At 43.8% G+C, this 22,747-nt stretch overlaps 1 protein-coding gene across 3 annotated transcripts in view; it reads left to right on the top strand.

The window, feature by feature from the left end:
- Positions 1-22,747, top strand: part of TNFSF4 (TNF superfamily member 4) — a 71,078-nt gene that overhangs the window by 32,448 nt on the left and 15,883 nt on the right. The window contains exon 1 of one of the 3 annotated variants that reach the window (XM_036918475.2): positions 19,351-20,964. The exons of the other annotated variants lie outside the window; for them this stretch is intronic. Within the exon in view, the coding sequence (XP_036774370.1) occupies positions 20,812-20,964 (153 nt within the window). The 5' untranslated portion in view covers positions 19,351-20,811. Of the gene's footprint in view, positions 1-19,350; positions 20,965-22,747 lie in introns of those variants that run through there. 3 annotated transcript variants of the gene reach the window in all.

Here is a 22,747-nt window from a genome sequence, read left to right as displayed (position 1 = left end):
CATGAGGCCTATATAAGCAGACCCTTTCTTCCCGTCTGGGTCCTGCCCGACACATTTGTTTCACAAAGAGCTGAAGATTAAAGCTTTCTGCAGAAGAATCCTGCTGTTGTTGCGTGCTGTTCTTGCCGGCGAGGATGGGGCGCGCGACAGTTGTGGAAATGGATTTTTTAGGGCTTGGAACGAGGGTGCCTATTACAAGGACTAACGCTGCTTTCGGGCTGCCTCATCTGCCCTGTTGTTACCAAGGGAGATGAATGACTGATCTGACCCATGGGAGTGGCAATGTACTAGGCTTATGGCTGTTGGGAGATGTGAGGCTTCTATCAGTGGTATAATGTGTTTGGCATTGGCGATAGAGCTGCCCTTGGTGTTGAGGAGCCCCTGTTCTTTCCAGATTGCTGCGTGGGACAGTAGGATATGGAAAGCATATTTAGAATCAGTATAGACAGTAAGAGAGGATCCCTGTGCTAAAGTGAAGGCTCGGGTAAGAGCAATTAGTTCTGCTTGTTGGTTTGTGGTGTTAGGAGGTAAGGGCTTTGCCTCAATAGTTTTGTCCAGAGAGACAATGGCATATCCTGCCCATCAAACACCCTCATGGATAAAGGAACTGCCATCAGTAAACCAGGTATATGTGGCCCGAGGAAGGGCACCCTCCTGAATGTGGGAGGGACAGGGGAGGAGTTCATCTAGAGTTTGTAAACAGTTACGGAAGGAGGCTTGTGATCCTGCCTGTGGATCGGGAGGTAATGGCAGAAGAGTGGAGGGATTAAGGGGAGGACAGGTTTTGAAATTGAGGGAGGTGTCTTCAACTAGGGCAACCTGAAGTGATAGAATCCTGCAGGGGGAAAGAGTCTGCAGGCCTTTGTAGGTAAGGAGTTCAGAAAGAGGATGAGGGGAGAAAAATAGTTGTGGTTGACCCGAAGGTGAATTGTTTGGATTCTTGAATGAGGACAGCAGCCGCTGCTAGGGCTCGCAGGCAAGGAGCCCATCCCCGAATAGTAGGATCTAGTTTTTTGGAAAGATAGGCAACTGGGGCAAAGGAGGGGCCTAACATATGTCCCAGAACTCCCAGGGCAAAGCCCTGCCTTTCTGAGACATATGGAAAAAAGGGACGTGTGAGATCAGGCAAGTGCAGAGTGGGGGCTTGTAGAAGGGCCAGCTGGAGTCTATAGAAGGGCTTAGCCACGGGCGTCAGGAGGGGCTCAGCGAGAAGTCCTCGGGATGCTTCATATAGGGAGGCAGCTAGGAGTGAAAAGTTGGGGATCCATGAATGAAGGAACCCAGCAAGACCCAGGAAAGAGAGAATTTCATCTTTGTTGTTTGGAATGGGCATGGTTTGGAGAAGTTTTTTCCTGTCTATGGTAAATGGCCTTGTAGCCCCGGGGAGAGCTGAACTCCCAGGTATGTGACCTGAGTGCAGACAGCTGAACTTTGGAGGGTGAAACACGATAGCCATGTTCTGAGAGGAAGTTTAAAAGGAGAATAGTATCCTGTTGAGAGGTTTGTAGGGAGGGACTGCACAGGAGGAGATCATCTACATATTGAAGGAGGGTGGAGCTCGAGAGAGAGTAAGGGATTTGAGGTCTTGTGCTAGAGCCTGTCCAAAAAGGTGGGGACTATCTCTAAAGCCTTGGAGAAGGACTGTCCAGGTCAATTAAGTAGAAGTCCGGGTGGCAGGATTGGTCCAGGTGAAAGCAAATAGATTTTGAGAGTTGGGATGGAGGGGGATAGTGAAGAATGCATCTTTGAGGTCAAGACAGAAAAGTGAGTGGTGGAAGCAGGAATGGTGGACAATAAAGTAGGGGTTAGGAACCACAGGATGGATGGGAACAACAGCTGCATTAATTACTCTTAGGTCTTGGACAAGCCTGTAAGAACCATTAGGCTTTTTAACTGCCAGTATAGGAGTATTGAAAGGGGAACTGGCTGGTCGTAGTAGTCGTTTGTATAAAAGTTCCTGGATAACTGGCTACAGGCCCAGTAAACTCTTGAGGGGCAGTGGGTACTGAGGTTGAGAGGGAAAAGAGGCAGGGTCTTTAAGTCTGATAATTACTGTGGGGCAGGTGGTGATAGAGGGGGTGAGGGTGTCCCAGACTACAGGGTTGACCAGATGGGGTGTCAGAGGAAAAAGAGAGGGAGGTGGGTTTGCAGCAGGTTGGAGGGCAGGTAAAAGTGGGATTGAAGGCAAGTCAGGGTTGGGGTGCTGTCCAAGAGTGAAAGTAATGGAAGCTCCAAGCTTGTGTAATAGGTCCCTTCCCATAAGGGGGATGGGGCACTGGGGAATCACCAACAAGGAGTGAGAGAGGCCAATGCCTCTAAAGATGCAGTGAAGCATGGGAGTTTGTAAAGGTTGATGAGGTATGCCCTCTACCCCGACTATAGAGGACTGTGAGAGGGAGGTAGGTCCCCAAAACTCCCTCAGGACTGAGTAGGTGGCCCCAGTGTCCAAAAGGAGAGAGATGGGCCTACCCGCTACCACAGTGGTTGCCCTGGGCTCCTGTACAGTGATGGTAGTGGTCGGGTGGAGGAGTCCCAGGCCCCCTCAATCATCAGTTGCCAGACCCAGAAGGTCTATGTGTGGAGTGTTAGAGCTGGATGGCCTGGCACCTCTCAGTGTGCGAGGACAGTCAACAGCCCAGTGTCCCTCCTGACGGCACTGAGGGCATGGACCGGGGGGCTTCCGGGGATTTGGGCAGGCTCTAGCCCAATGACCCATTTGGCCACATTTGAAGCATGGACCAGGAGATCCTCCTGGCTGCTTCCTAGGAGGTGAGGATACCCGAGCACCAGTGGTTGGGGTAGGTTGAAAGGCCTTGCCCAGCATTTGATATTTTTGTTTAAGGGCCTTTTCATCTCTTCCATTATATACTTTGAAGGCCAGTGCCAGGACTTCTGCCTGAGGAGTTAAGGGTCCCTTCTCCAGACGTTTAAGTTTAGCCTTAATGTTGGGGAAACTCTGGGTGAAGAAGTAGGTCATTAATAATTGTCTCCCATCTGGGGTCTCAGGGTCTAGGTTTGTATATTGTAAAAGAGCTTTGGTGAGGTGGACTAAGAACATAGAAGGACTCTCAGTTTTATCCTGAATAATCTATTGGAGTTTTTCATAGTTAATGGCCTTGTTGGCTGACTTCCTGAGACCCGCCATGAGGCAGGTGATGAATTGATCTCGACTGGTGACTCCCCTGCTGTATTATGGTCCCAGTTAGGGTCTCGGTCAGGAACTGCTTCAGCACCAATTGGATGAGCTGGAGTAGTTTGGTGAACCTCATCGGCATGAGTTCTAGCCTGTTCCCAGACTCGCCTACGCTCCTCGGGCAAAAGTGTGTTGGATAGGATCATGTGAATATCATGAAAGGTAAGATCATATGACTGAGTTAGGTACTGGAACTCTTTTATGTAAGTAGCTGGGTTGGAGGTGAAAGAGCCTAATCTTTTCTCAATTTGAGATAGGTCGGAGAGAAAGGGACATGGACCTGGAGACACCCTCTGTACTGGCTACTTCCCGTAGTGGGGCTAGGATCTGGGTTAGAGAATGAGTGACAGGAGGGCTTGGTAGGGGATCTCCGGATGGGAGGGAAACTGGTTGTGGTAGAGGAGGTGGGGTTGTTGCCCTGCCCCTGATGGGAGCTTGTGGTGGGAAACTGGGTGGGGATTGAGGGGGAGGAGGCTGGGCAGTTTCTGCGGTGGCACTGGGTGGACTGGATGGTTGAGGAGGAGGAGGAGAAAGAAGAGGTGCCATGGGGATTTGGGGTCAGTAGGGTGGGGATTCATCATCAGGGTCAAAGTCAGAAGATGAAGTGGGATCTGGTTTGTTGGAGGGTGAGGACTTTAAGGCAAGTAGTAGGTGTTTAGGATTGCAGGGGGGACAGAGAGAGGGCTTAGTTTGGAGGTAGGAGAAAGCCTGAATATATGGGATCTCTTTCCATTTGCCTGTACGCTCACAGAAGTCGTATAAGTGGCAGAGAATTTTAGGATCTAAAGAGCCATTGGGGGGCCATTTAGACTGATTGTCCAAGGGATATTGTGGCCAGATCTCATTACAGTAGTGAACAAGTTTAAAAGGTTTGAGGTCTGGAGTGAGGTGGAGGGGCTTTAGATTATTGAGTAAGCACCCTAGTGGTGAATCTGCAGGAACGGAGGGGCCAGATCCCATGGTGAGAACGAGACCGTTCACAAGTAGCTGAGGCATCCCTGAGCGATTGAGAAGGTCGCGGAGAAGACCAGACTCAGTTAGGGGGTCATCACCACCTCTAACTGCAGGGTTGAGGCAAAAATACTGGGGAGGCTCAGTACCTGGTACCAGGAGGTTAAGAGTAGAGTAGATACGTAGATAAAGGGAGACCGGGCCTCAGTGGATGAGGATTCTCAACATGGGGAGGCAGAGAAGGGTCGACTATGGGGATCAACTGTGACTCTGAAAGTCCTGGTTGGGGGTGCCCCAGTCCCAGAGGAGCCCTTCGGGGTGCCAGACACTCAATGGTCACTTCCCAGGTTCCAAAGGGACATTTAAGTCGACCATGAAGGGGAGACTCACCAAATCAAAGGCCGGTGTTGGGCGAGAAGACGAGCGACCGGGGAAATGGACGGTGAGCCCGTGGAGGAGGATCAGGCAGTGAGGATTCCCAGAGCAGCTCAGGTTCCTGGAGGAAGAGCAAAGTCAGTAGGAGAACCTCATCCGAAGTCACAGCACCAATGAAAGGGTATCTTGCCGTGACCCTCCTTACCCAGAATGACTCAGGAGACACGGGCCCACGCAAGAGACTTTATTATCTGAAAGAGAAAGTGGTTGCCCCCAGAGGTGGGTGGGGAGAGAGAGAGAGGGAGAGAGAGAGCAGGGAGAGCAGGGGGACAGAGAGACAGAGACGGAGAGAGAGAGAGGGGGCAGCCGCGGTGCAGAGAGTTGTTTCTTTTATTGTGGCAGATCTGCTGGGCCTGTTGCCTTGGGGGAGGGTCGGGATGTTTAGAGATAAGGTGGGGTAAACCCAGGCAAGCCCCAGGCAAGCCCGGGCATAATTCTCACCGGCTTAAGTGCTTGGGACCATGGGGTAAATGGAGGATAGATTACTATATTCTTACACTCACCCTATTCTGTCTAAGCCCAAGGTCCCTGTTTAACTAAAGTTGGCCTAAGGTAAGGATCTTATAAGAGACCCACACATAAAGCTGGAACACCAAAGAGCTCTGGTCACAGTTTAAGATTAAACTCAAAATGAATCTTCCCCGTAGAATGGGACAAGGAAGCTGGTTTGGTTTGACCTTGGTTTGAGTGGAGAGAAAAAAAAAATCTCTGAAAATTTATAACTGCAAAGCAGTCAGTCCTTCCTGAGGTTTGAGCATCAATGGAGAGTGAGTTGCAAAAAGAAATGGTGAACAAAAGTGTGATTAAATATGTGGTTAAATAAAAAAACCCTATAACAATGGCAGTTTAAAGTAACAACAGTAAAGATAATGGTAGGGAAAATCAAAACAAGATAGAACAAAATACTAGATAACATAGCAGTTAAGTTCAGGGAGTGAGTTAGACCATTCTAAGATCTGAGTGTTTAAAAGGAGGGTAAAAACATTTATCAAATTTAGTTTGCTAAGTATACATGTGCAACTCCAGGGGGGAAAAACTTTCTCCCAGCCTGGGGCAAATTACCTTCAAAACTAAAATCAGTCAAAGGGATAAATAAACTGGGAGAAACCCATTTACTGCTTACAAGAAGTGGTCCACTTATGCCTGCTCTGCCCACCCTTGTAATCACCTATTGATATGGAGATGCACAAGGACAGGGGAGAGATTCTGGAAATACTGCAGTTTTACCCACAACACATTAAAAAATTTGTTGAACTACTACAAGGATAGATGTAAATTCTCCCCTTCCTGAACACCTTTTGAAAATCTCAGGTATGATGATCTGTCATTGTAGTAGGATTATCCAAGTGCCTACAGTTAGGTTATAGGAGAAACAAAAGTTTTTACAATATAAAATATTCACTAATGAATTCTAAAAATGAAATTTGTCCCCACATCAGTATTCCTTTCCTATCGTGGTAACTCTTTGGCTACGAACATTTGAATGCAAGGTAAACTGAGTGATGAATAAAACTACAAATGTTTCAAGAGAGTCAAGATATTACAAAGTCTGTGACAGTACAATTGAAGAACCACACTTAAACCTCTTGAAAAAGGAGGCTCTGGCAGATTCAGATTGAATCAGTGAACTATCACACAATTATCTAAAAAGGGTATTAAAACACTCCCCTCTTTTCCAAATACACATTTGTATGTTGTTAGATTTTCTTCATATACACCAACCAGAACAGCATGTCATACCAGACTGAATGGCAGATTCAGATCAGTTCACAACTGAAGAAGACAGAATCAACAAAGATGATTGCAGGATTAGGTGATTCAAAGAATGATTTTTGATACACAAAGATCAAGAGAGCCCTTGAGAAAACTGATGAATCTGTCTTTAGTTATATTAATTATGGAACAAGCAAAGATGCTGAAAAAGGGACTCCAAACCACAGTGATTAAAGATAGAGGTCATGTCTCTCTCATGTAACAGTCTATCAGGGGTCCAGGCCCCTTCCATCCTGCCCTTTTTGCCTTTTCCTACAGAGTGATTCTCATCTGTATAGTTGAAGCTAAATCAGGCAGCATATCCATGTTACAATTAAAAGAGAAAGTCTGCAGGGAAAAGAGAATGTCTAGGGCAAGCAATTTCCTTTTGAGCAAGTGATACAGAAGACACATGTTGGTGTCACTTCCTCTTACATTCCACGGGGGAGAACTAAATCACAAGACTACAGTTGTTAGCAAAGCTGGGAAATCTGAAAGATAAAGGGCCGCAGAATAAGAGGAGGATAGATTTTAGGGGACAATTATTAATCTGCCCTGTGCATATTTGTGCAAAATCGACTCTGTGATCATGCCCTGAAAAAAACCCTATGTAATGTGCTTTGTGTAAGATGATGTACCTATAATTAGGTCTGATGAATCATGCCTACCCAAACCAACACCTGACACAGTCTTTAACTTAAAAAAGATTTTTACTTACATTTTGTAAGTATTGTTAGCATTTTGTTAATCATATCATTTATTATTTTGTAAATCAGATAAAAACTTAATTTTAAAAAATAAATGAGGTTTTACTAGACTACCAGGTGTTTAATAGTCTTTGTTTTGTTCTTTTATTTTCTAGTAAAGTGACTAGAAAATTCTTATTTCTCCTCCATGTCTGTAGATGACATGATTCTCCATCCATCATCACTATGTTTAAGAATTGTAATCAACCGAATTTCTATTTTTCTATTTTTAACCTCCATGTATTTTGGTCCAAGGGGTGGCAATTTTATTCAATTCATGGTTCCTCTTTTTACTCAGCTTATATCTAAGTTCCAGGAGCTTACACAGCACCCGGGTATTATCTGGACTCTGTCTAACCTGGCATTTGGTGGGACAGCCATCATCCATCTAGGCACTAAGAAACACAACAGTCCCTTCTTTTATGGAACACATCGTCAAGTGAATTTGGTGCATTGCTAAAAATTGTGGCCTGAAAGTAAGGTCAAGAAGGCACATGTGGTAGAGAGAGAAGTTGCTTTAAGAGATTGGCTCCAAGTGAGGAGGAATAGAGCATCACTAACTGGAAATCTTGAGATTATTTTTTGATTTTCCATGTTCAATGAATTTTTCGTGCCACCACGATCTATGAAAATCGAGAGTTAGTGGTATTTAGAAGTCAGAGAAGACTTAGAGAAGATGTGTTTGTGCGAGAAAGAGTGACTTTTGTTTCTCCTGGGGAATTCCTCTTTTGATGCTGTGGTCGGGGGAGGAAGGTCTCTATAAACACTCGACCTAATGCAGTAGTGTTTAACCCGCCTCTCACCACATGACTGTAGCTTCCTAGGTGCTGTGGGATAACAAAGGTAGTAAGAGCCACAGTCCTAAAAGTTGCTTAGAGTCTCTATGTAAAGAAAAATTACAGCCAGGACAGACAGGAAGCTGAACTGTACTAGTGAAACACTGCTGCAGAAATAAAGTTAACTCTAAAGAAGGTGGCTTTACAGACAGGCAGAGAGGGAGAGGAGATGCTTATGAGATGGGGGGAGAACAGTGTGCTCAGTTAATTGTGAAGGGGTGGCAAGGAACAAGGGGGCCGAGGCTCTAGATGGCAGGAAGGACAGGCCTGGCTGGAGCCAGGGTTGGGCGGGGAGGTTTGCTTGTGTGGCTACCCTCTCTCCATCTTCTCCTGCCGTTCTGCGCTGCCAGCCCACTCATATGCTCGTGGCTCCATCCCGTTACCCTTCTAGTGACTGAGCATACTGGCTTTGCAGTCAGACAGACCAGAGTTTTAATTTTGGCTCCACTACTTACTGGTGTGTGACATCGGGGACATTCCTTAACCTCCCTGAACTCATTTCCTCCTTGCCTGGCAGAATTTTGGAGATTGTAAGGATCATGTACAACATATCCAGCATTTTTCAAATCCTCCATAAGAGCAGCTATCATCCCTTTGGTCTGCCAATGAGGTGAGGAGGTGAGTGCTGGGACCGGGGCTGTAGCGTGGGAAACAGAATGATGTGCTTCCACCTCGGAGAGTCCTGAGTTCACATGCCAGCGACATCCTTTCCTTGCTTCCCACTCTGCAGGGATGAATGAGATCATGAATGTAAGGTGCTCCATGTGGGCATAGTCCAGCAGGAGAGCTTTTCAAAAACGTTTATTTCCTTCCCCATCACTTACTGCCCTATTTTCCTTTACTTCCCAGCAAATATCCATCTTCCAGTGTCCTAGCTGTGTTTTTGTGTTTGTGCACAGAGTGGGTGGTGGATGCTGAGTAGTATGGTCACGTCTTGGCTTTCCTGGATGGCACTGGTATGTGCTACTGATCCAGCTTTATTCTGAATAGAGTTCCCTTTTGCTCACAGAGTGTCCTGGTTTGGCAATACATTTCAGTAATTACCTCCACTCTAGCATTTTAGTCATGATGCCAGGCTGCCTTTTCTGAGGAGGAAATCACCTGGGGGCTTTGGGCTGGGGCATATCCCTCCAGAGTTGCTGCAGAGCTGACAGGCATGTCCCCAGGCAACCCCCTTAATCTGTATCTTCTTCACTGTCTGGGGCTCCCCAGGATTAACTGGTTAGCTTTCTGCTTTTAGCCACCAAATTTTCTTTCCCCTGGGGTTTCTCTCCTCCTGGAGCTCTTAGGGAAACAAGATCAGGCTGACGATGGAGTTTCTCCCCTCCCTTTTCCTATTTGTTTCCAGCCAATACAGTCTTTCTGGTTATCTGGGTTTCTGTGGTATGTTTGGGAAGAGAAAGAAGGGGAATCAACATAACATGTAATAGGAAATCACAACGTCATGGCAGATGAGAAACGATCCTAACATCTCATAGGCAGATGAGAAAGACCATATGAAAACTGGTCTTTCTTAGCCCTCCTCATTGATTTACCACTTCCAGTCAACTTCTGAAACCCACCTTTGTCTAATCTTGTCTCAATATGCAATGGTTGCCCCACTGTTTTCCTTGGCAGTTTTTGGGGGCACTTAATGTGTTTGCATTAAGTGTGGTATTCTTTTCTATATAATAATGTGTTCTTTTCTAGTGCGGTGGCAAGTCAAAAAAGTCGCTTAAAAAGGAACAAATTTCTGACAGATTTTTTTTTTTTAAAGCTCATTCCCACCAAGAAATCTTGGTCTAACCAGAATGAATCTCCATAACTAAGTGTGAATCCTTACTAAAGGGTATGTGCCAGGTGCTGTACATGCATTATTGCACTGACATCTCACAGTTTCCTGTAGGTTAGGTACCAGACACAATCATTATATTCTCTCCCACATTTATTAATGAGGAAACCAAGGCTTAAAAAAGGCTAAGTAATTTGCCCAGTTACTTCAATAATTCTTCCATTCTGAGTGAAAAGCACAAGGCAAGCTGGGATTCAGGCTCAGACAGCCTGTCCAGAGCTCTTGCTCTTGACCGTTGTACTGGACTGTCTCTCCAGACTGCAGGAGCTAGAGACCCCACTCCAGGGGCATAGCTAGGATCCAGCCTGGAAAGCCTGCCTGGGATGGGGCTGAATTTGGGGTGGGGTGTGCCCTATACTTCTGAGAAAAGGCACGACACTTTAGCCATTTCTACTTGTCCCTTTTCTGGGCTGGTATTTGTCCTGCTTTCTCTGACAGCTTTTCATACCATCCTTAATGATCGTATCCTCACTTTACCTTTGAGAGGTATTGCAAAGGCACAGTTTTGCTGACTGGTCAGAAGGGTCACCCTCCCCTGACCTCAGATGGCACTGATTTTTCACTGCTCTTTATTCTGGGCAAACAGATGATAGAGAAAGGACCATGTCACCAAAGGCACTCTGATGTCAGGGTGTACACTGTTAGATGTCAGGGTTTACTGGGGGTGGTGGGAGGAGGCTGCTGCATCAGGGTGGGCTCCCAGCAGGCTTTTAAGCTAAAATCTCTCAATTTTGCTATTTTTGGACCAGTTAGTCCTGTGAGGTCAGCATGGGGGAAATGCTCTCGAATATTCCTCACCTTTGGCTTTCCAGTATCAAGATCTGCATTGACTGTATCGTGTGTGTGTGTGTGTGTGTGTGTGTGTGTTTATACTGATTCAACTAACTTTCCCCTATTAAGGTTGGGACTTTTTCTCTTTGGTCATTTAAAACTATTTCAGTGGAGTTTTTGTATCTTGCCTTTTGTTTCTGATGTTTCCTTTACTGGATTAGGCTTATTTCAAGTTTCACCTAGTACTCCCCCTATCCCAGTTTTTAGATATCAGTGAGTATCCATCAGAGGCAATAAGCTTCTCATTCTGATATGCATTCTTACAGGGAGAAATAAAACTAGTACAGAGATGCAGGCCAACACACCTCCTACATGGGTTCTTTTAGTCAGAGTAAATCCAGGATCATAATGCTACAATAGTCCTTAGCTTTGAAGAGGAAAGATGACCAACTATAATATTAGCTAATATTTATCTATAATAAACATTTATTGTGGGCTACGTCAGCTCATTGCCTAATGTGTCTCACTTAAGCCTCACGCAAGCCCTGAGCAAGAAACGTTTCATTTTCAAGGGGACAAAAATCAAGCCTTAAAGAAATTAAGGGCCTTGCCAAAGGGTCATACAGCTAGCAAACAGCAGTCCTGGGACTAGAATTTAGCTAATCTTAACCTCTGTGCTGCTGTGTAAAAGAAAATATCACATGAAGTAGGTTAGCCAAAAGAGCTCAGCTAAGTTATATAACATCTCTATGCTAGTTTCCTCATCTGTAAAATGGGGAGAACTCTTAGAGGATTCTTAGAGTCAGTAAGCACCTGTGTGGTCCTGAAATGAAGAGCTGTCTGAAACGGAGCTCTTGATCTGCAGACTGCCACCCCACCTCTGCTCCGCCCTGTCTTCCTCTTGCCTCGGTTAATGGCACGACTACACAGTTTCTCAGCCAAATCACCCAGAAGTCATCTTTGGTTCTTTGATTTCCTTCACTTACCATGTGTAATCCAGTAAGTCTGAGTGCTCTACTTCCAAAGTAAATCTCATATCTGATCACGTGTCACCTTCTCTGTTACCACAGCCCTAGTAGTCGAGGCCCTTCACATCTTGCCTAGACTACCTTATCTTACTGCTTACATAAGTTTGTAGTATTACTTGATCTCTTATACAAGTAAAAAAAGAAAACTAATAACTTTTCTTCCTTTGATTTTTCTAAACAGTAAAACTTACTGGGAAATATTAATAATGGAATCTCACATTTTATACATTATGAAGGAGTTTTAATATGATGTAAAGGTTAGAGGTCTGGGCATCTAGGAAACAGCAAAGGTGATTTTTCCCTATGTCTGGGGAATTTTGTTCCTCATGTCTGTTCCATGAGGTCTTAGTAACTGGAAAGAGAGAGAAAAAGAAGAGGAGGCTTCTGTGTATAAGAAGCCTTAGCACTTTTTTCATTGGTGGACATTGAGCTGGCCCTTCCCTTACCATCTAGAAACTGTGATGAAGTGGGTGGGGACCCTTGAGATCGAGATACTGGGCTCTTGGGTGCTGTGAGGAGACATTTCTAGTAGCTGTGGAGATGGCCTAACCCAGAGCAAACAGGAATAGGAATACAAAGAGATCATTCTAGAATGGCATGGTGACTAGACTGTGAATGGAGCCTAAAGACTATGGAAAAACAATGGTTCAAAGGGAGAACTGCTGACAGAGGTGACAAGCATCAATCTGGACCAATTGTGGAGCATCTGAGCTCTCCCTGGGATGCCCAGAAATAAATGGGGACCACACTGTGTAGTGGGATAGGATCTTCCTACCATGTGGGTTAGAAAGGGTCTATCTAGCCCAGCACTGTCCAACGGAAATGTCACAATGTAATCTGAAAATTTTTAGTAGCCATATTAAAAAAAACATGTATAATTCACTTTAACAATGTTTTATTTAACTGAATAGATCCAAAATATTAGCATTTCAATATGTGGTCCTAGGCTAATGGTGTGCTGGTTAAGCCCCTCCCTGAGAAAAATCCCAGTTTGTAATGTTCACCAATTTCCATGGTGTAAAAACTCTCACCAAGTTCTGTTTCAAGATACAATAATGATGCTAGTAATGACAATTAACAACTATTGAACGCTTCTATGTATCACACACTTTCTCTCTCTGTCTATACATATATGTGTATGTGCATATATACACATAAAATCTGGCTATCTAGTTATCTACCTATCTATCATAGATGACTAAAGGAGGTCTGGGAAGTTAAATAATTGGTCCAATGGGAGGCAGAAAAGCTTTGATTTAGATACAGGTCTTCTGATTTTTGCCCAGACTGTCAAGAATAAAGCAAAGTGGAATCAAAGAAGGGAGGGGAATCATGGAGCTAGAAGGGTAGAAGGAAAGAAAGGGAGATGCTCCAAAGACCTAGAATAAAACCACAGACAGCTCTCAATCCAATCTAATTCAGTTCCTGTATTGAGCACAGCTATGAAGTGGTGCTATGGGAGCAGGGGCATATGAAAATGGATGGGCTTGGATTCCCTCCCCTGTGCAGAGACAGGAGCATACATGCACAGCTCTGACAGAGGGCAGCTTGTTACCTGTGCTAGGGGAGCCTCACCCACCTGCCCCAGGTGGAGCTCAGAGTGAGGGAAGGTAGTGTGGCGGAGAACAGCTCACTGGGGCAGGGGGGCTTGGGGCATCTGGAGCTTGAGCGATTCCTAGCAGGGCATTCTTTGGGATGAAACAGGAAGTTTAACCAAGAGAAGTCGAGAAGTTTGAGCTAATATTGGAAGGAAAGGGATAGGAAATGCAGAAAGCACTAGGAAGACAGTAGAAAGTAGAAAGGAGAGAACTGGAGGAACTCCCTTAGCTAAATTGCACAAAGTGCAGGGTGTTTTGTGTGTATGATTGTCACCAAAAGGACATATCCCAGAGACTACTTAATACAGCTTAGGTAAGTGAAATGAACAAACAAAGCATATGCAGTGGTATTGGGGGAGGGAGATTAGAGAATACAATCTTCAAAACGAGAGATGCTGATTGGACTGGCAGAAAACTTTAAGAGCAGGGGAATCTCACATATGTCATTGAAAGAATAAACAGTGAAATGCCCTTACAGGTTTGAAAACACACACCATAACACCTGTTTAGGGTCTATTCTGTCTAGACACATTGCTTCATGTATTACATAGATTATTTTACTCTAGCTCCAAAATAGGGAGTTTAAAAATTCAGAAAAGAGTTCTTTAGAAGGACACTGAAGAGGACAGGAAAAACTTCTTGTTATCACAGGGTAGATATATTTGAAGGTAGAAACAAGAGAGAGTTCAAGAAATGGTGCTCTTTTGGTACAGCTTTTATAATTCCCAGGTTACTAAGTTGGCTTTGGTTGCCACAACGAACTACCATATGCTGGGTGCTTAAATAACAGAGATTAATTTTTTTCACATTCTGGAGGATGGAAGGCCACGATCAAGGAGCCAGTGTGGTCAGGTTCTGGTGAGGATTCTCCTCTTGGCTTGCTGATGGCTGCCTTCTCACCTGCCCTCACTTGGCAGGCAGAGAGAGAGAACAAGCTCTCTGGTGCCTCTTCTGATACAGGGAGCTCCACCTTCATCACCTAATCACCTCCCACAGGCCCCATCTCCAAGGACTATCATATTACATATTCTACATATGGATTTTGGGTAGGCACAGACATTCAGTCTTTAACAATGGCTATTAAGGGTTAGATTCAGTTCAAGAAACAGACAAACCCAGACTGTCTTGGTTTAAATCCATCACTGTTGTCGTTAAATTACTCTGTGAGTTTGGCTCCTCAAGTTAAAGACGTGAGGTTAGTAATAACCATGCACAGTGTTCCCAGGAGGAGTGGTTGAAAGGAGGCTCTACACCTGGCCCACAGAAGACACACAGGCACACAAGAAATGTAAGATGTATTCCCAGTCTCTAAAACTTTGGGGGAAAAAAAAAGATCTAATTGATAGGAAGAAGTTATTTTCTCTTGTTGAATTAATGGCTATGTGCATTCAGCCTGTAAATATCTGCTTAGCTGTATTGCTTTCTAGGTGCCCTGGCCAGACACAGAGCTTATACTTGTCATTTTTAAAAAGATCAATAGTATCACATGGAGTTTAAGAACAGGTTCCAATGTAAAAGGACCAGAATTCAGATCCCAGCTCTGCCGTGTACTAAATCTGCGACCTTGACCAAGTAAGTTCATTTCTCTAAGCTTTAACTTCTTTTAATTGTAACACAGGTAGAAAACAGTAACCTCTTCACAGCTTTACTGTTGGGCAATGGAGAGGCATTTTCAGACAGGACAGTCAGCAAATGCACAGAATCAGAGGGTAATTTTCTATTGCCTCATTCATGGTCAATTATGGACATGCACATCTACACCAGGGGCTCCAGCCATAGAACTACAGACATTTTAGGCTGATAATCCTTTGCTGTAGTAGGGGCTGTCCTGTGCCTTATAGATTATTCAGCAGAATCTCCAGCCCATCTCCACTAGATACCAGTAGCACCTGCCACAGATCCAGACAACCAGAAAAGTCTCCAGACATTGTCAAATGACTCGGAAGTTTAGGGGGGAGGGGACAAAATTGCCCCCAGTTAAGAATCTCTGGTTTATACTAATTCTAGTTTATACCCAATGAAATGTATTTTGAAAAGGGAGGTAATCTCTTATTCAATTTAGATTTGCTTTCAGAATGATTAGCATTTAAAGAAAATTCCCACTTGTAGATGAATAAAAGTTATGTATGCCATTGGTTTCATTAGTGTACATTACTCAAATGCATGTAATCATTCACTTTAAATACATAATTTATTGTTGTAATTATATTTCAATAATGTTGAGTCTCTATAAAGAAAATTGCCTGTGTTCTGTTAGGATATGAACAATCTACTTACAATTTTTATACGTTCTTGGCATTGCATACATATTTTAAGCACACAGTTAAAAAATTAAATGTGAGTATCTAAATCTATCGAGGCATTTGCTTTCCATAATGGTGCAGTACTTCACGGGCATATTTCCACAAAGAGAAAAATGTCTGTGGCTGTTTTGTGCCACTAAGATTTAGAATCTATCATCAAGCCCTAAAATAGCTGCCAGGGGTCAATGCAAGATAAAGAAAAGTAGCGAACATGAAAAATGAAAGGGAAAATCAGCATCGTAAGAAAAGGGTTTGACAAGTTGAGGGGCTATTGTGTCTGAAACCCAAATAGAATATCATATATGAGTTCACATTTGCATTTAAACTAATAGTGTACATCAGTTTCAATGAAAAGTATACATTTCAGGTTTGTTAATTTTGTACATCTAAGTTCAAAGTCTCCAACTATCAGGAGACTTCTGTATTTAATTAGTGCCATTTCCAGTTTTGTTAAGACTCTCATTCTTTTCTGGTCCTGAAAATAACATGCTTCAGATCTACTGCAAGCAAATTCAATTTAATTTGGCAAATCTTTCTAGAAAGACTGTCTGGCTGGCTCTGTGCATGAGTGCAGCACAGGACCCCTGGCTTCAGGATCACTCAGCATCATGGGTAGGGGCTGAAAAAGATTCAAGCAGGTATAAGACTCTTCGAATACTATCCAGCATGGTAAGTGCTCTTAACACAGGGGTGGAGACTGGTTCTTCTGGGAGGCTCAGGGAAGGCTCCCTATCATAGAAATGTAACAGTAAAAAAAAAAAAAAAGACCTTCAGTGATCATTTGGGGAGATTCACAAATCTGGCTCTTAGGGAAGCATTTAGATTTTCTATACATATTCATAAGGCACTACAAACTTTTCAAGTCAGAATTGAGTGAAGGGATTTGGAATGTGAATCTTTCAAAAGCTCTCCTGGTGATTCTGAAGATCTGCCAGGCTTTGGGAATTACTGATGTACAAATCCCCTGCTCAGGGCTAGAATTCCCCAAACTGTATTCGTTCAACCTCTTCTGGAGTGCAGCAGGCTCACTACCTCATGAAGCAGCCAGCTCTGCACGTGAAGTGCGTGGGGTTTTGTTTGTTAGAGATGGAAGGTAAGGATATTTGAGGCAGTGACTACCTCAAATAATCAGGAAATAAAGGGAGATAAGTCTGGAGAGTAAACTTGGGGTTCCATTATGGAATGACCCGAATGTCAAGCTAAAGAATTTCAACTTTATCCTCTTTGAGATGGAGGTCCTTGATAGGATCGCGGTCATGACTGGGTTTAAAGAGCCTGCGAAAGCAGAATGGCTGGGAGAGCAAAGGGAATGGAAGTAGGGAGAATAGCTGGATGTTTAATTCAGGAGTTCAAGGATTGGGAGGGGGAGGAACAAGGAGTTGGAGCAGAAGCAGCAGGATTGGAGGGGGCTATGAGCGGTACTGCAGGGTTGGTTCTGCAATGCTTGACTAATTTGGGGCAAAGGTGAGTCTAAGCTGATTCTGGGGTTTTGAGATCCTGGAGTGCCAAACACACTGACCAGAACAGAGACATGAGGAACAAGAGCAGGGTGAGAACAGACAGCAAGTCAGGTTTTTGACATCTGAAATGCAGTTTTTGTATCCGTTACCTCCCATCTACCTGTGTCGCCTGTCCCAGGGCAGAGCTTCACTATGACTCCCTCTGTATGGCACAGAGTAGGCCCTCGAAATGCTTGATTAATGAATAGCCACCATATCCTCTTCTCTCTTTATCCTTTCTGCTTTAATTTAGGATCTTATTATTTCTTACTTAAAAACAGCAACTGAGGACAGCCCCAGCTCATACTGCTGTCTTTGTGTGAATTAGAACAGGGTGCTCTCTCTGAGTCTATGAATAAGAAAAGGGAGCCTTTATGTGTGTGGATGCAGCCCTTCACTCAGGGCTTGGGATGCAGAGCACATCTTTGTGGGAAGATAAAGACTCTCTTCCTATAGGATGAAATCTCTTGCTCCGGGATGGAGGACTTGGATTGCTGGGCACAGAGGTAGTTTTAGACCCCACTCACCTCCTCAGCTGATGCAGAGAACCCAGCCGGTCTCCTTGATCCCCACTCCCGTGCCTAATTTTCACTCGATTTTTTCCCCAAAATGTAATCATATCACATGCTGCTTTAGACCTTCCCACGTTTCCTCGGTGCCTTTGGGAAAAAGTTGAGTTCTTCATTTGTAACGGAAGTCCGTTGATGACAGCGTGTCAGCCTCTTCCCTGGTCACTCTCTTTCACTGGCCCCCTCTCCAGGCACAGCTCCCAATGGGCAATATGTAGGTGGATTTCCCTCAGCCCTGCCCAGCGATTACTGGCCGTCCTCATGTCCCCAGGTGGCCAGACTGCTTCTGGTTTCTCCAGGATTCACTTGACTCACCTCAAGGAGGCCGTCTCCACCCTAACTCCAGTCCAAACCAGAATCTCTCTGGGCACCCTTCCCTCCTGCACAGCCACCGGGTCTTGACACTTTGCTGGCTGTAATGGTCCTGCCTTCCTATCTGTGAACTCTTTGAGGACTAAGCGTGTTTTGTTCTGTTCCCCCACTCGTCTGCCAGCACCATTATGTAGGCACCTGGCTCATGCTTGTTGAATGGAGAAATGACTTAGAAACAAATGAAAAGAGCAGATTTACACCCACCTCCAAACTAAGCAGACAAAAAAGAAAAAAAAAACAAAACAACAAAAATCAAATGTAAAAAAAAGTCCCCACCCCTGCCAAATTAAAAAAAAAAAACCAAAAAGGTTTTTGCTGCTTTCTAAGTAGAGGATATTCTGTCAGTTGTAAAGCCTTTTTATTTTCTATACTTTTCTGGAATGTTGAAATGGCCATCACTTAGAGGTTTAAGATCTGTGGGAAGGTGACTGCTTGGAATGAGGCTTCCAGTCCATGGCTCGTTTGCTCTGGTTAACCTATGTATTTGATATTTGTGGGATGCTTAAAAAAAAATGCCCAAACATTCAAATAACAAGCTCGACCTCTTTAGGAACATGTCAACTTTGAAGATGGAGGACTCCACTATCTGCCTATCTGTCTGAGAGAGATGCCATCAATGCTATCTCTGATGGTGGTTTCATTTGTTTCAGATGCTAGACCAGCCCAGTGATGAACTTTGAAGTGCTTATATGGTCTATCACAAGGTCTTGTCTGGAACTTCCAGGCCAGTTTATATTTCTTTTCTTGTGTGCATTTCCCTTCTTCCCACAAAGAAAGTGAAGAAGCTATGAGGATGTTCTCAATGAAACAAGAAACAATTAAATGTAAGATATCACTTAAACTTCAACCAAAAATTACAGGCAGGCACAATATGGTAGTAGGACTAAGATACCTGAAAAGTGTGTCGTAGATGTGCAGCCTGAGTCCTGGTATACGTGACCTGTGCTTTCCTGAGCCAACACAAAAATGGGAATTCATTCTGTTGCACCGTTTTTACTGTCTATAAAGAATAACAGTAACTGCCAATTTTTCTTCGAGGAAGCCATGATGTTACAGTGAGAAGAGGTGTTGCCCAGGGCATGTGTACATACTTTGTGAATGTTTGCTTATTTTTTTTCACCCTTTGGCAGCCATTTACAAATATTTTCTTTGTTTTTCAGTGTTAATTGTTTTCACTGTTTCTTTTTCAGCTGGTTGGTCTGGATGTTGCTAGTAGTATTTTAGGCTTTTTTTACTGTGACTCTTTTAATCAGCTTTTGAAAATAAATAACTGGTTCCCAATTTTAATGTTTGTGACAATCAGCTATTATACAAGAATTGTGCTTCTACACACTGATTTTTCTTTCCATTTTCTTCCCTCCATACCCTGTATGTTACACATACTTTGCTCATTGGAATAACTGTTTCAATTTAGATGAGAACTTGAAATAACTGAGAAATTTAGATGGAACTTCATTTCAGTTTTGGCTGACAGTCTATGATGCAGTGTTTGTTACCTTATCTTTCATACAAAAAGACTTGAACCTCTGAAGACCAGTATGTTCTTCAAATGTAGGGCATAATGATTATAATGAGAGTATTAATTCATATTTTAATTAATTAATACTATAATAATAAATGTACTTTCCGTTTCCCACAAACTTTCTCTTTTGATATGCCTCATACCCACTTTCTATAAAATTATTGTGCATTTAACAGCTCATATTACTGGTATCAAATCATTCCTCCCACCATTGTTTCTTTAAATACCCATTGAATGGCTCATGAGGAGCTCAGAGAGATCCACTTGCCCACAGAAGAGACAGAATTCTGTCTTAAACATCCCCTTCTAACATCCTTACGTCATCAAGGATAGCAGTGGGCTTACTATCTACTCAGTAAATGTTTATCAATTTAAACTCGAAATTATAAATAATTTTATCATTTATGTCAGTGGAAAAAGCATCTGCCTATTGGTAGGATGCTTATACTTTCCAAGTTCTGAGTCCACCCCTTACCTCAAAGAAATGAACAATTTTCAAAGCTTATTTAAATCTACTCATTTATTCATTCATGCAACAACTATGTATGGGGAAAGCGTAAAGTGGAAGGAAGGGGAAAAGGTCAAGATACTCTTCTGTTTCTTTTCTGCTGCGCTTAAAATTAATCATGTATGTGTTTACTAAACTTGTCTCAAAGGACTGAATGAGAAAAAGATTGTAAGGCTGTCTAACAGTGCCTGGCACGTGGTAGATGCTCAATATATACTAGTTTATTTGTCACAGCATAATGGACCAAAACTAGAGGCTCCACTCCTTTATTTCTACAAGAGCCACCATCCCATTTTCTTTTATTCTCTTTTTCACCTTAAGAATGGTCTGTGTGTGCCTTTTCCCCTTGAATCTGTAGAGTGGGTTCAGTGCTTAGTTACCTAATACAGGGTAGACAAGAACTTCAGGCCAGCATTTTCCTTAAATCTCCTCTACGATTCAAGACACCTTGGGGAAGGGATAGATGAGCTCCTACATCAACGGACGATGATTTTTATCTCTACCAAGTGACCCACAGTTTGGATATTGGTGCGATGAGAAATTTAGAAAAGAGCACACTTATATGACTGTCACTTCACAGTCACTCAAATCAGAACTGGAATGCCACAAAAACAACTCCCTGTTAGCCCAGAGAAAAAAAAAGAAAGAAAGTAAAGGGGAAATTCAGATTAGTCACAAAGAAGTTCCCCCGCCTGCCTGCAAAAGCTGCAGCATTAAAACTGAGAGAGATTTCTCTGCTCTCTCAATCGCCTCTTACCTCTGGTCCTGGGACCTGGGCACTTTCTGCTTGATAAGCTTGGTTTTGCCTTCCTGTCCTTCTTTGTGGGGAAGAGGCCAGTGTTCCCTCAGGCTCCCCTTTGCCACAGTTTTCATCTTCCCTGCATCCAGACTGTGGAGATGGAAGGGGTCCAACCCCTGGACGGGAATGTGGGAACCACACCAGGGAGGAGACTCCAGAACAACAAGCTATGGCTGGTGGCCTCCATAATTCAGGGGCTGGGGCTGCTCCTGTGTCTCACCTACATCTGCCTGCACTTCTATACTCCTCAGGTAAGATGCACCACCGGGCTCTTCTGCCGACAGCAGCATCAACAGCTGCAAACAGTAAATAATCTGATGCCAAAATTGAGGGTTTTTTTCCCCTCCTCAGAGATTGCAAAGTGTGGTCAAACACCCTCCTACCTCCTTTCCTTCCTTCTTTTCAGCAGTGGCAGTGGTGGGGCACAGTGGAGGCAGGGCAAGGGCGCTGCTTCTGGATTATTCTTTTCTCTGCAATGCAAGAATCCTAGTATTCCTTAAGGAGCTATTACTTTGAAACTTTGAGTCACTGATATTCTTGGTTTAGCCATTCTGCTTGTGTTTGATCAGAGCATTAATATAAAAGGAAGTAAGAAAGAGATCGGTTCCAGATTCCCATTGTATTCACAAACCCCAGTAGATACTCAAGATTTGCTTTTTTGAAGAATGCTGTGGGTATCAATATTAAGTTCTTTTAAATTGCTATCCTGTGTATTGTTAAGGGCAGAAATGTGTCTCTTCATGCATGTATGTGCACATGTCCAAACATTTACCCATCAACTTAATCAGATATTGTTTCTCACAGTCTTTCTCTACCAATCACAGATTACAGACATCGCTTTGTCCAATACCGTCTGGAGAGGATGATCATCTTTCTAGTATTTTCCCCACTTAATGAAGATATTCGTTCCATTTTTCCTTCTATGTAATCTGGTCCCTTTTATGTTATTTTTGCTTATTTATGTGTTCTTAGCTACAGACATCACTAAGTCTTCAAGGATGTTCTTGCCTGCAGGAGACTCCACTGAAAAGAAATTAGATGTTTAGTCTCCCCATATTCCCTTGTTGGGCGGACTCTGGTAATTGTTGTTATACTGGCAGGTTGCTTTGGTGGGTTAGAAAAGTCTCTCCTAGGTAAAGATAAGACACTGGGAACTTTTACTTCTGATGGTCATGGCAGAGACTGGGTATCTCACATTAGACCAGGATATGATGAGCAGAGTCCTAGCCAATGCCTGGGCTTGTCTGTCTACAGGAAATAGGGGGTTTTGGTACACAGAGGCTGGTGGGAGTGCGGATGTGATCGCTGTACCGCAGAGAGAGCTCATGTACCCAAATTCCAGAAGTATAGCCGGAGTCATGCTCAAGTCTGCAGACCAGTGAGCACAACACGAGGGTCCTCTCCTCACCATGCCACGTACTTCCTTCTCTGTGCAGAACGCTCCGGGTGAATATTAGAGTAGGCGATTTGGGGAGAGGGTGTGGGGGAGGAGCAACATGTCCATGGCAGGATGCCCAAGACATAGACCGGAATTAGGCTCTTCCGAGAAGAAAACAAAGAGAGTGACCAAAAATAGAACAGCTGAGTGCATTCACCAGGTCTGGGAGCACTGAGGGTGCTTTTACGAACAACCACAGTGTTATGTATTTCCCTACACTGTGGGATGATAAAAAGCCAGGACAGACGGCTCCCGTCAAGGCCCAACAATCACACTAGGGCTCTGAGCATGAGAGCAAAAGGTGAGGCTTGTATAGAGCCAGCTGGAGGCGGAGCCGCCCTGACTCTCAACACCAAGGGGACACTGAGAAGGAGAGGGTCCTTTCAGCAAATCACCCAACAATTTAGGGACAGCACCCAGGAGAAAAGCTGAATGCAGGTTTTCAGGACACGAGAATCCATAGTGAGCCAATCTCTGGGAAAGAATTAGCTTTCTCTCGTCCTGGTGCAGAAATGGAAGCAAAATTAGAGGAGGTATGTTACAGCTGTTTGCTCAAGAAACATACCCTCATATATTATGGATACAGATTTTTTTTT

Source organism: Manis pentadactyla, chromosome 9 (genome assembly GCF_030020395.1).
Source record: "Manis pentadactyla isolate mManPen7 chromosome 9, mManPen7.hap1, whole genome shotgun sequence".
Classification (NCBI taxonomy): domain Eukaryota; kingdom Metazoa; phylum Chordata; class Mammalia; order Pholidota; family Manidae; genus Manis; species Manis pentadactyla.
Note: the sequence above shows the minus strand (reverse complement) of the source record. Positions and strands in the feature narration are given on the sequence as shown.